Source organism: Dermacentor andersoni, chromosome 6 (assembly GCF_023375885.2).
Source record: "Dermacentor andersoni chromosome 6, qqDerAnde1_hic_scaffold, whole genome shotgun sequence".
NCBI lineage: Eukaryota > Metazoa > Arthropoda > Arachnida > Ixodida > Ixodidae > Dermacentor > Dermacentor andersoni.
This window is the reverse complement of record NC_092819.1, coordinates 52,553,783-52,567,079: the sequence shown is the minus strand read 5'-3', so window position 1 is coordinate 52,567,079 and position 13,297 is coordinate 52,553,783. Positions and strand designations below refer to the sequence as shown.

The following is a 13,297-nucleotide window of genomic DNA, read 5'->3' as shown; positions in this document are numbered from 1 at the left end:
CAGCAATACCCACGGAACGAAGTGCAGCAATACCCACGGAACGAAGTGCAGCAATACCCACGGAACGAAGTGCCACAATACCCACGAGACGAAGTCCCACAATACCCACGGAACGAAGTGCAGCAATACCCACGGAACGAAGTGCAGCAATACCCACGGAACGAAGTGCAGCAATACCCACGGAACGAAGTCCCACAATACCCACGGAACGAAGTGCAGCAATACCCACGGAACGAAGTGCCACAATACCCACGGAACGAAGTGCAGCAATACCCACGGAACGAAGTGCAGCAATACCCACGGAACGAAGTGCAGCAATACCCACGGAACGAAGTGCAGCAATACCCACGGAACGAAGTCCCACAATACCCACGGAACGAAGTGCCACAATACCCACGAGACGAAGTGCCACAATACCCACGGAACGAAGTCCCACAATACCCACGGAACGAAGTGAAGGAATAACCCCGGAACGAAGTGCAGAAATACCCACGGAACGAAGTGCAGGAATACCCACGGAACGAAGTGCAGCAAAGAATAGGGTTCCTTTTCAGCCAAATCGCGTGCATGCTCGCTGCGTAACGTTTTTCTTACGTGCATTACCGGATACTCAAAAGGCGACAGCGGCTACACGGCGAAAAAAAAGAGTTCAGCCATACATCTCTAATTGTTTCTCTACAGATGGTTTTCACGCGACGTCACGGACGTAGTTTTTTCACCGTGCTGGTACTCAAACATGGCGGCCAGTCTCGATGACGTCAGTGCACTTATTAGCACCGCGTACATTGTTTCGCCTTTTTGACGGTGACCATATTTTTTTTTCACCGGATTGCCACTCTTATCAATTTGTCTCCCGGAGCAAAGCGCGCCTGTATGTGTCGCGTTGTCGTGCCGTCACATTTCTGGCTTTGCGCATCTTCTCGACGTTCTAGTGACCCAAGATGGCGGCCACGATGACGTCAATGCAAACCATCCATAAGCTATAGCTAGAATAAGTGGTGGCGCATGACGGCCCCGCTCTCACTTTGCCAGTTCAAATACCTCTTAGTTCGGTTATGAAGTACAAGGGCCGAGCGTTGGCTAAAAGGCGCTGTAATCTCCTCCCTGTACTAATATGATCACGAGACGCTTTTCTCAGAAGGCACTTCGCGCGCGTGCCCACAGTCATCGGTGTGCGTTCGAAGGCCAAGTACGTTAGGTAATAAAGGCACGTATACGACCGTGTTGCTGCGCAAGACAGGATTGGCGTCTGGTCGAGAGTAGTAAAGGGGTAATTGCTTAGGAAAACATCGCATTTCATTACGAAATTGAGCGAAAACTGAATATAGACACTGTTTTTTTTTTTTTTCTTGAAACGCTGCAGTGTCGGACGAACTGAAATGCGCGAAAGTGTACGGCGAAATATATGGCATCGCGAGATGATGTCATTGACGTCACAGTACGGGTGTCAGTATCGTGCAGGAAAATTGAGCCTTGCTTTTTACAGCGAAGCTGTTTATGGCTAGGCACCCGTGCATTTTTTGTTCTGCGTCAGCAAACACTATCATCACCAGCAATGGCTCATACACCCCTAAGCAAGCAAAAGATGCAATGGCTAATCCCTCTCGTAGTGCAGAGGCTATATATATACGTTTGACAGTAAAGAAGAACGTGTTTCCACTTATATACGTGGTGTGTTTATTCTTTTGTGTGAATGATACCAACGGCGGCCGAGTGCTTTTCTCGCCGCCACAACTTTCTCTCTCTCTCTCTCTCTCTCTATATATATATATATATATATATATATATATATATATATATATATATATATATATATATATATATATATATATATTGTGGTCGTCCATGCAGATGTATATAAATAAATGTGTTCGTACCTTTGCTCAAAATTTCTGTCTCACCTCTGTGTAGTGTGCTAAACAACTTCGCTGTTTATCCACCTTCACAGAGTGGAATGGGTCATGATTTTATTTGACAATAATCTACCTTTATTTCACCAAACAAGCACCGATAGAGTTCAAAGAGAGTAATCCGCATGTCGTAGTTTATCAGGCATTATTATTACTTTTATGTTTCACTAGTCCTAGCAAAAACAATGGGTCGCACCGCGCCAGCCTTCTTTAACTGCACTCCCCACCGCACTGTTCCAATGTATACGGCACTCTGCTGCTAGACCCTATATAATAGGTCAGGGTCTCAAATCCAGGGAACGTCCGCGTTCCAATGTAGGTAGAAGGAAAAAAAAATTTTGCGCGCTCAGATTTAGGTTAACGTTAAAGAATTCCCACTATATATTCAACCGGAGCTCTACGCTGCCGCGCGTATCGAATCCCTCGTCTTATTTCAGCAGGTTAAACCCCATAAGTGATCAACCGCGCCAACTACATTATGAATGTGGTAAAGAATTCTCAATAAATGTGTTTTTTTTCTGCAATGAAAAGAGCCTGCGTTTACGGCACGAATTCACAAGTAAAGGCAGCCTCCGCTCTCGTGGCATCCTTACTGAACGCCTTTCAAGAGAAGTTTGATTAATTAATTATTAATTTATGGGCGAATTAATTTATTGATTGATACAGATTGATTGATCGAGTGAGTGATTTGGTTGAACAACGCGAATCGACACTGGGGCTAGAAGAGACGCCCTGGTGGAGGGCTCGGGATTAATTTTAAATGGGGCTCTTTAGCGTGCGCCTAATTCTAAGTACACGGACTTTTTTTTTTTTTTTGCACTTCATTCCTATCGAAATGCGGCCGCCGCGGGTCGGGAATGGAACCCGGGACCCTGTGCTCAGTAGCAGAATGCAATAGCCACTGAGCCACCACGGTGGGTAGAAGAGAGAGAGAGAGAGAGAGATACGAGGATAGGAAAATTAGGGAGCACCAGATGAGGGTCCCGTTTTTTTTTTTTCTTCTCTACACTGTGCAAAGAAGGGAAACAGGGAAATATCAAAGAGGCAACGAGGCAGGTATGGAGCACTGCACGCACCTGCAGCAAGACTATACAAACTGTCGCTGAGTCCGGTACACTTTAAAAATAAAAAAGCTACAAGTATAGCGCACGAATAGCTTTTACGCAACGGAGGCGGGCAAGGTGCAAGATGTTTCGTCTCGGAAAATGTTCCGGAGTCCAGCCGGTTTAGTGCGGTTTGTATGCATACAGATAGAGAGACACGTGCCGGACGTCGCATTGAGAGCAGGCGCACTATACACGTGTCCCGATGTTTTCTTCAGATCTGTACAGACACTATACAGTCGCACCTTTGCGCATGCGTCGGTCACCTCCAACGCGGCCTTTCTACAAACGGACAGTGGTGCACCCTCTGGCTTGTCCCTTCCTGCCGGGCACTGCCCCACAAGCCATCTGTCGGTTTGCGCGGGCCCATATTTGTACCCTGTAGATCCGCAAATAAAGAATTTATCATTTATTTCGCTTCGGAAATGTTTACCATCGGTCGTGTTCGTCGCCAGAGTCGGGAAGTTTCTGCGGCTCCTCGCGAGCGAGGTCTGGCGGACGTCCAGCGCGACTCTCTCTCTCACAGGAATATCCCTCGATTGTGAGCCGCAGCGTTGCCTCCATACGTAAGTGGGTAGTTTGAGAGAGTGACGAACAGGAATTTCCGCTCAGGCGCCCCCCCCCCCCCCTTTTCCAATAGAGGGAATAGCTAGTTTTAGCCAACGTCGCAGGTGCCACGTTCGCATCGGCGTTTACGCGCTCCAAGTAAACCGTTGTTGTTTTGCGTCTCCCGATCAGCTCGAACGACAACAGCTAGCTACTTTCGCCACCAGGTACGTATGTATATCTCATGCAATCACGTTCACTCTTGAATATACACGCCCGCGGGGTTAGGGCCAGCCCTTTCACCCTGTGTCGATAGCCATCGTGTGCAGCACGCACGCACGCACACACACACACACACGCACGCACACACACGCACGCGCACACACACACACACACACGCGCGCACACACACACGCGCGCACACACACACGCGCGCACACACACACACGCACGCACGCACACACACACACACACACACACACACACACACACACACACACGCACGCACGCACGCACACGCACGCACACGCGCGCACACACAGTGCCTATGCAACTGGCGAGCCCCGTCCGGCGACCTTGCAGTCGATTCCAGTCACGCCTTCTCCGTTTAGAGACACCTTTCTTTTTCACGGCCTCGCTTGCGTCAGGCGGGACGTCACATCGGTCGCGCGCGGTTCATAAAACCGGCCGGCGACGCTCGCGCGGTTCCCAGTGCTCGAAAAGCCGCGATTTCCTACGAGTGGTGTCCGCCCGCTCCACGCAGTGACGGATCGACGATAACTCACTACCCCCACCTCGACTTTGGAAAGTGGCGTGTATACGTGAATCGTGCGCGCGTTGCACTGTATACACGGAAGACGAGACACCCCACCTACCTCCTCGAAAGGATTTTGAGTGTTGCTGTGTTTTGCGTATGCCCGCGCCCCTGACAGCGTTGAGGGACACTTCAGCTGGTGTGGAACCGAGGACTGGCGATATGCCTACGGTGGAGTCGCAGCCCAAGATCGAGCCGCCCCCGCGGAAGCGGAAAACTAGTCAGTATCTTAAGGTAGGTCAAGTTCGGCGCCCCCTCTGTGATTGCCATCTGATCGATCTGTGGAGTGCGCGGGTACATCAGCTGTATTACCGACGCAATCTTTACGCTAATTTTTGTTATTTTGTGCTTGTAGAGCGCAATTAACGTTCGTACGCAACAAGGGTCGAACTCGCAAACATTTTGCTTTTAAGAACCGATTGTGATTTCCGGCTGCTTTTACCGATATGGCGCGTATTATTAACATATTATTAAGATTAAGAATTACTCGGTCCACCTCTGCCGTACTACTCGGCAGAGGTGGACTTCACTGCGCTATCAATAGATTTACATAATTGACTAATTAGCGAAATTCATTAATTTACGTATCGTTAATTCCGTTATTGTGTACGTGTTTCAATATATATACGAATTGAATCGAGGCTTTCTTGCTTATTGTAGTTGGTTCATATCATCTTGCGCAATTCAAGAGCGAGACATATTCACCTTAAAAGGGTTCTGAGCTGTGACGCTTCAAAATTTTTTGCACCAATTACCGTTTCCCTGGACATCTTTCTCCTTTCTTGTCTCTATATATTCTTTTTACCTCGTGCAGGATAGAAAACCGGGCTCTTGTGTACATCCGTGTCTTTCCTCTTTTCCTATATATCTATTTATATGACGCTGGCACCATTTTCGTTATGCATCCACATACCGTGCGATGAAACGCATAGGTGTTCCATTTGCACTTGTCGCTTACTACTAATGAGTGCGCTTTGTTAACGAAAATTAAATGGAACAGCAGTGCAGTTTGTATGTCAGTTCACCACCACGCACAATCGGCTCGCGCGCCCATTCTTACGAACGTTCTTGCGCACGAACTGCTTCGCGAATCAGAAGAAGGTGATCGCTTGTCAGTGTCAACGCATATATTCGCCATCGAGTCGAAACAAAGCGGCAGCAAGTTATCTGAAACCGAATGTGAAGGATTTCGCGCTTCCACGTTGATAAATGCGCGCGGAAACAGTCACGATCCATGCATGCACGTGCCGACATTCGTATTCAATGCGCATTGGGCACGGATTCGATTCGACGATCGCGTTGCACTTCGACCCGAAGCAATACAAGTTAGCGTTCACCGCGCACCTACAATTCGTTCGTTATAGGCGCCTTATAACTAATATCAACTATCGAGCTCAGTATGCGCTGAGTACAATAAGACGACGCACGCCCTTCGAACGTGAGCGTGAGGAACAGAATGCGCTTCTTAAACTCCACAAAAATCCAAAGTAGTAACCTCGACAACACTTGCAGTTTTCCCCTTCTTTTCTTCTTCGTGAGAATGCCCCGAGTTCATTTTGCTCCACATCGTGGTTTCCTGCTACGAGCAACGTGACTTTAGTCACATCTTACCGACAATTTTTCCCCCCCAACCTGGTTCAGGTGGTAGCAAACTGGAAACTTGCATCCGTTTAACTCCCTGAATTTGTCTCTCTATTTCCCTTGTCATGCGTCACCAAGTTTACCTGAAGCAATACTGAAAAGAAAAAGCAGAAAGTCCCTCGTTCAGAGGCAGGTTCGCTACATTCCAGTATAAGCAGTTAAAGCTTAGCTTGCGGACACTCAAAGCGTGCCTCCAATTCGTGTAACAGATGACGCAAGTGCTTGCCTCTGACGCACTTCGTTTTGCAAAAATACCAGTCAGACGCGTTCATCCATATGCGATCCATTTGGCACTGCTGCGGTTGTAGCACGCCATGTGCAGAACACGGGCCAGACAATTAAATATATAGCGAGGGTCGTACTTAATGTGACGAGGTGCATCTCGTCACATTAAGTGCGACTCTCGCTATCAACAGGAACTTGTCCGCTGTGAATCGCTCCGCGTGGAAGACATTGTAGTGATGCGGACGAAGCTTTATTTGGCGACGACCGTAGCGAGTGACATGCTAATTGCGACGGCGATGGCGATTAATCTAATTGCCGGGTGCTCATGATTGCATTGCGCTTATTGTTACACTGACGGAACTAATGGACGAGCATAACAAACAAAAGGGGCGCGAAGTATATACCACAGAGGAACTGACAGCGAGAAAAGTGTATCGAGAAACAAAAATAGACTGCAGTGGTTGATGGGATTGAACTACAGTTAAGAAGCTCCAACGCTGACCGCGAGTTAGATATTCTACGTTTGTAGCCACGCGCGTGAAGTCTTCCTCGATGCAATGATTGTGAATCACGATATACGCACGCACAGATTCAGCTTGCGTCTATGATGAAGCGAACCCTGCTATTGCGACAACACACCTGCACTTTTTCTTTTTCTTTTCGCAGGGCAGCCTTCTGGTTTGTTTTGTTTATTAAGTTTCCTGTCCCGTCCTTACAATTATTTGTGTCTCTCATACTCTCCATTGTTCCGGAACCAGATGGTGTGGTGGCTCATTAGAAAAAAAAAAGTAGTAAAGTGAGTGGGAGCAGGTGGGCATAGTCTGTTACAATATGGCGGGCTAGAACTTTAACTTCCCAAAAAAAGGAGAGAAGAGGAGAAAAAAAGAGAAAAAGTAAATATAAAAAAAAACATTAATGAGATGCATACAAAAATGCTAGAATTAAAAACATGCATAGCATATCTGATTAACTCAAGCAGGCGAGGTGACTCTATGTCACCGCCCGTTTCAAAGGGTATTCCAATAAATCATCATATCATAGTCATCATCATCATTCTTAAGCCAAAGGAAATCGACAACTCGAAATGCCTTTTAATGCACGCTGACCGATTAGCTTGCACTAAATTATCGCGTGGCAAAAAAAAAGAAAGAAACAACGTGGTACTTGAAATTTCGACGTTATGTAATACGTAATAATATTAAAGGCAGTGGCAAAGGAAGGACAGGAGTGTCTTCTGAGGAGTATTCTGGGCGCGGCCTTTGCACATATTTTGAGGAAAGATAACGCTGATTAAATAAGGCGACAGTTAATAGCAAATCGTTTACATTTGTTTCGTGCGCCTAATTAACAAAATGTGTGCTGACACCAGACTGCCACAGCACCACGTTGTTCAAATGCCTTCGATTTGAAACCATTTCTGAGTCAGCGTACCCAACTCCGTCCTGAGTCGGCGTACCCGACTCACTTGGCAACGAGTGCATACGGTTGGCTCGGATCTGTTCTCTTCCTATGACAATTGAGAGAGAGAGAGAGAGAGAGAGAGACAGACAGACAGACAGACAGAGATCATCGCTAAGTTTTATCTCACGTCATGGATACTTATTTCAAATCGCAACACGCGCATCGAATGCGACGCCGTTGTCCCTTTCGCACGCCCTTGAAATCACAGCGTGCAAACGACATATCTACAGACGCAATTGACGGGAGGCCAATTCTGTGACAAAGTCTTTTATCTATAAAGTGTGAACACGTTTACCGTTCCCGATGCACGCCTTCGCTGGTTGTGACGTAACCGCGATAACCCATCGTATCACGTTGGGAGTGGCGTGTGTACAGACAAGCTTCCTCTACCGCATTCTGCGTGGAGTTGTGCCTTGTACGTGGGAACCTTTGTGGAATAATTAGAGACGTTTTTTTTTCTCATGACCTGCCTTCGGTACGAGTCACAAACGTCTCTGTGAACGTCAGCACATCGTCGCCTCGTCGAGTGTACGCTTTCACACGGGAAAGTGTCTTCGATTGTGGAATAAACGCACCAGCAACAGCAATCTGATTGAAGCGATCTGATCTTCGGATATCTGAAGATATATTGTGATTTAAGTGTGTTTGGTGTTGGGATATAGCCTGGTGCAACATAGATATTAGGAGAGGGGTGCAAACTGACACAGACACGCAGAGCGTCTCATCTGTCCTCCGTGTATGTGTGTCAATTTGCGCCCAAATAGCTAGATTGTCACTTGTCGCGAAGGAAGAGCAACCTTAACAGAGAGGACAAACACCGATACGCACACACTCGAACACACACGTACGCACACACGTATACGGAGAGTGAGAGAGAGAAAAAAGAAACGTTGTGACCTATGCAAAATGAATTAACATACGCCCAAAAAACGCAGTGTCAAACACTCGAGGCCCCACTTTTCGCTAGCGAAGTGCCATTTCCCAAAGCGCACAATGCGACAATGCCGCACTGCTAAACGTGTGGTACGGAGTTCGTCTCCGCGTGACATTCACAGCTATAGTGCACATAGGGGTGACACAAAACCGGCCCCAACCGCGCAGTTAATTTCCTCGATATTCTCGAGCACAAAAGAATGACGTCCGGCGCATACAGCACATATGCGGCGACATGTGCACGGTACTTTTCTCTCTCTCTAGTCTTTCTCTTTCTTTCTTATTTTTCTTTTTGGGGGGGAGGAACGGTACGGGGGTTGGGTGAGTGTTCCAAGTGCTACCGGGACGTATTGTAGCGCCACGATCAGAACAGGGCTGCCGTCAACAGTATGCTAAAAGAAACTTTCTTCGCGAGTTGTATAAGTATAACGTGCACGCCGTCCTCGCCGGACCTGAAATAAGGTTTCTTCACTCACTCACTCACTCACTCACTCACTCACTCACTCACTAATGTGCACGCATTCGGATATGCAATCGATGCCGTCACTGACTCACTGATACCCCTTCGTTCGTGCAGATCGCATATTTCACACGTTGACCGAAGCGAAGGCCCGTTACGAATTCAGCAATGTTCGTGTTCCCCCCCCGTATAGGTCACTAAACTCCACCCCATCAATCGAATGCGCGCACTATACATCAAAAGCTATAGGTCGCGTCATGCAACCAGCTAGAACTGTGAGTAGGGGTGTGCGGAAAGTCCGAAATTTCACATACGAATCGAACATTGCCTGCTATTCGATTCGTACTCGACTCGAGAACTCGCTATTCGGAGTTGTCGAACGTAAATTTTCTCGTGTTCGAATGAGTCACGGATTAAACCACCCACGTATTGGCGTCTCGAGGGAAACGGAACGATGAATTCGAAAAGCGTTCTGAATGATTCTGCTGCACGATAGCTGTGGTTGTTGTGCAGGGGGCGCCAGTTTCTTGAGCGAACTTACGCGGGGAGGGGAGGGGGGTTGGTAAGTTCCACTCAACAATTCCCAGTCATTTAAAAAAAATTGCTCACTTTGAAGTCGCCTACTATACGAATTCGTTGCGATTTATTCACGCCCTTTCGATCATCTTTAAAAGTATGTCCGGTGCTGCGCTATCACGCTTCTCTCCATCGGCTAACGCAAAACTGCGCTTACACCTGGTAATATCCCGTTACACTGTTCCATTACTGCCATTACCATTGTTCGTCAAATAACTGAAAGCAGTCGTTAATGATTTACAACCTTCTCAGCTTGTCCGAACATTTCACGTCGAATTGTATTCACGCACGCGTGCCAATGTATACGCAAGCCTGATCTCGTTTTCTTTTTTGTCATGTTTGTTTCAATCCTGTTCCGCTTATTGCCTCCAGTTTAAATGCGTTTATGTGGTACCCACTGCGTCTGCGTGCATCTCAGGAAGAGTGCTCGCGTTCCCTTCGATCGCCCGAGCGTCTAGTCTGTATCCAAGACGACGACGTCACAGGCGCGACAGAAAATAAAGGACGAACACCGCTTCGCTGCGTCGAACTTTTGCATCGGTCGGTCGGTCGGCCGCAGCTGCAGAGATTTGCGTCGCATGCCGCTGAGTCGCCCTTTCTGGCTTCCTATACACACGCGCGCGGTCATCTTCCCCAATACCCTCCCCTTCCCCCTCCCCCCCCGCCACGACCTCCTCCAGATTTTTTTCTATTAGCCGCGCGGTGCTCCTTTGTCACAGCTTCCTCCAGCTCAAGGCTGGTGCGTGCAGAGACGCTATTCTATGGAGACGCGGGTAGCGCAGACGGAGAGATGTTTCCTGCGTAGCGCGGTCGCCATTCGAGAGAACAACTTCAAACGAGCGTATACACGTGATGGCGCTGCCGCTGCTGCTGCTGCTACGCGGACGGCTTTTTGCAAATGGGGACATCTGTCACTGCCGTGACGTTCCCGGTCTCCGCGCGCTGTTCGCTGTTCGCGCTGTCCTCGGACGCGAACATGGAGACCAGAGTAGAGAGAGAGAGAGAGAAAGAGAAAGGGGGGGCAAAGGAAAGACAGGGAGGTTAACCAGAGTTTATCTCCGGTTGGCTACCCTGTACTGGGGGATGGGCAATGGAATGCAATATGAGAGAGAGAAGGATAAAAAAAATGTAAATGCATATGCACCTTACACGCTCGCACCGATCATTGCATTTCTTTTTCTTCCCTTGTTTTTTTTTTTCTCATTTGTTTTGTATCGAGAAAACAAACCACTGAAGTCCGGCGCTACAGAAAACTGAGTTGATCAGGACGCGGTCTGCATGCACCCTCCTTATTAGATATGTGCGGTAGTTTTTCACTCGGTGTATATCGGCTCCAGTCGCAGGCACGAAGCTGTCGTATAGCTGCCTCGCTTCAAAGTGAGAGAAAGTCTTGGCGACCTCACTTTTCAGTACCTTCTCCCCTCCCCCCGCCCTCGCCCCGTATATTCGCGAACATACCTACGAAGCTGTCTCCCACCATGATATTCGCTTTCTCCCGTTTATTTCTTGGCATTCCACTGGGATTCCCGATAAATTAGGCATGCGCAAGAAGGAGCGTGCGTTTGATTTATATCTTCGTACAATTCTTGCGCAACGAAGATAAACAGTCGTAGACGGTATGCAGATCAACATCGCAGCTTCTGCGTTTAGCCGTGTCACCTCTACTGCTCGGAGACTCGCCTCACTACTTTCTTTCTTTCTTTCTTTCTTTCTTTCTTTATTTATTTATTTATTTATTTATTTATTTATTTATTTATTTATTTATGCTCTATATTACGCTTCCAGCGTGGCAGATTAGACATTTGCGAGCTCTACGCGAGCGGCGATGTTAATCTAAACCGCCCGGAGGATTCGTTGCCTGCGCAGAGGACAAACAGGCGCTTGGAGGTCGCGTATCGACGTATCTTTCCCCAAGGTTGCCCAACTGCGCGCTTTTATTTCTTTCACCGCTCTGTACGCGTGGAAAAAAAGTAGCTCTTTAACGAAGCATATAAAAGAACCTGCGGGAGAGAAATGCCACTTAAAACGCGTCGAACGACGCTCTGCTGCCCGAGTGTTCATACGCAACGGCGACTGTGACGTGCCGCGCGGGTGTGGTATATATGCGTACACAAACGACGTTGGAACTGTGCCGGTTTCCCCAACTTTAATTGTCGAGTCTTTTTTTCTCTGAAGTGACCGCGGGAATCTGTGTTCATCCGCAGTGGGCATGGAGCCAAGGCTGGTTTTTCACGCGTTCCTGGTAGAGCGCAGCAAACCCCGCCTGCTTTCTCCGAGACGGGCATTTTCCTCTCGCTCGGTGTGTTTGAAGAGCTTGTTTCATTTATTTTTATTTTCTTGTCTGAAATGTGTCTCACCTCGTACAAGTATGGACGAACGGGCAACACAGGCAGCAAGCGTGCGATTTGCACGTTGTGGTGTGTGTCAACGTCGAGCGGTCGTCGACTTCGACCATGGTGCCAGCGTGCAGTGCTCGAAAAAAAAAAAAAAACGCGTCGTTGGTCTCTTTTCTTTTTTTTATTTATTTCTTTTTCGTGTCTACCTGGTGCTTGTGTCTGCTCGTGTTAATTGTTCGCGCGTTTGTTCGTGTTGTTGTTGTGGTGTTGGTGGTGGTGGTGGTGGAGGTGATAGAGCCTGGTAGTCGTGACGTGGTGGCCAAGGTCATTGACACGTTCCTTGTAGCGTACGTCTCGCTCCGTGTGATCGATCCATCCAAAGTAAATTCCATACGAAGCCAAATCACAGTGAAACCAAGAGAAGTACGGGAGAAGCAAACTACGTTTTTTTTTTAATATGAAATGATTGAGAATGTGAGCGTTGTGAGTTCCCATCTTCATTAGCTTCAACTTCTTTCAAGTTTATGAAAAAATTCAACTCACACTCATAATTACACTGATGTATTTCAAGTTGAAGAACACAGTTTAACTCACCCGTGCTTTAGTTGGTTTCATCGTCTGGTGGATTACTAAAAAAAACTGTTGCTAAAGATCGAGCCAGCCCTTCGTCTCTCCTGGTTCATGTCGCTCATCTATCGAAATGTCAATCCTACACCTTGCAAGTATATATATATATATATATATTTGCTGTATTTGTGACTATAATGCAGACGCCACCATTCGGGCTCTGCACCAAACCCACTATTTTCGCGTCACGTTAAGTAACATTCAATCAACTGCCAAGCCGTTCTGCGGGCCTTTCCTAACTCGCGATGCGTGGAAACCGCTTGCAATGGCTAATAATTAAGCGAATCGTGTTTTCGCCGTGTTTCGCATAGTAGCCGAGAAAATTGCGAGGCAGTTTTCTTTTTATCGTACTCGCTACTAAGTTTGACGTTCTCAACAAACACTACGTCAGTAGATAGCGTTAGAGCAGGGGGAGGCGGGTTAATTGCTTGCCTGCAGGCAAAAGGTGCCGGTGACTGACCTGCCCCGCGATTTGCCACTTATCCAGTGCAGCGGAGTCTGATTCCCCGTCACAACACGTATAACGCCAGGGGAAACGTGGCGATCCGACATTATCGCTTGGCTTGGCTATACGCAGCTATATCGAGATAAAATTGCACTGGTAGCGACTTTATTTAACCACGGGCCTCATAAGCCCGGGTGTTGGAATGAAACTTGAAATTTAC

The 13,297-nt window shown here is 47.7% G+C and overlaps 1 protein-coding gene across 1 annotated transcript in view; it reads left to right on the top strand.

Moving 5' to 3' along the window:
• The first annotated feature begins 4,438 nt into the window (after positions 1-4,438).
• LOC126522894 (GRAM domain-containing protein 4-like) overlaps positions 4,439-13,297 on the top strand; it is a 37,801-nt gene continuing 28,942 nt past the window's right edge. The window contains exon 1 of the mRNA XM_050171738.3: positions 4,439-4,607. Within this exon, the coding sequence (XP_050027695.3) occupies positions 4,473-4,607 (135 nt within the window). The 5' untranslated portion in view covers positions 4,439-4,472. The remainder of the gene's footprint in view (positions 4,608-13,297) is intronic.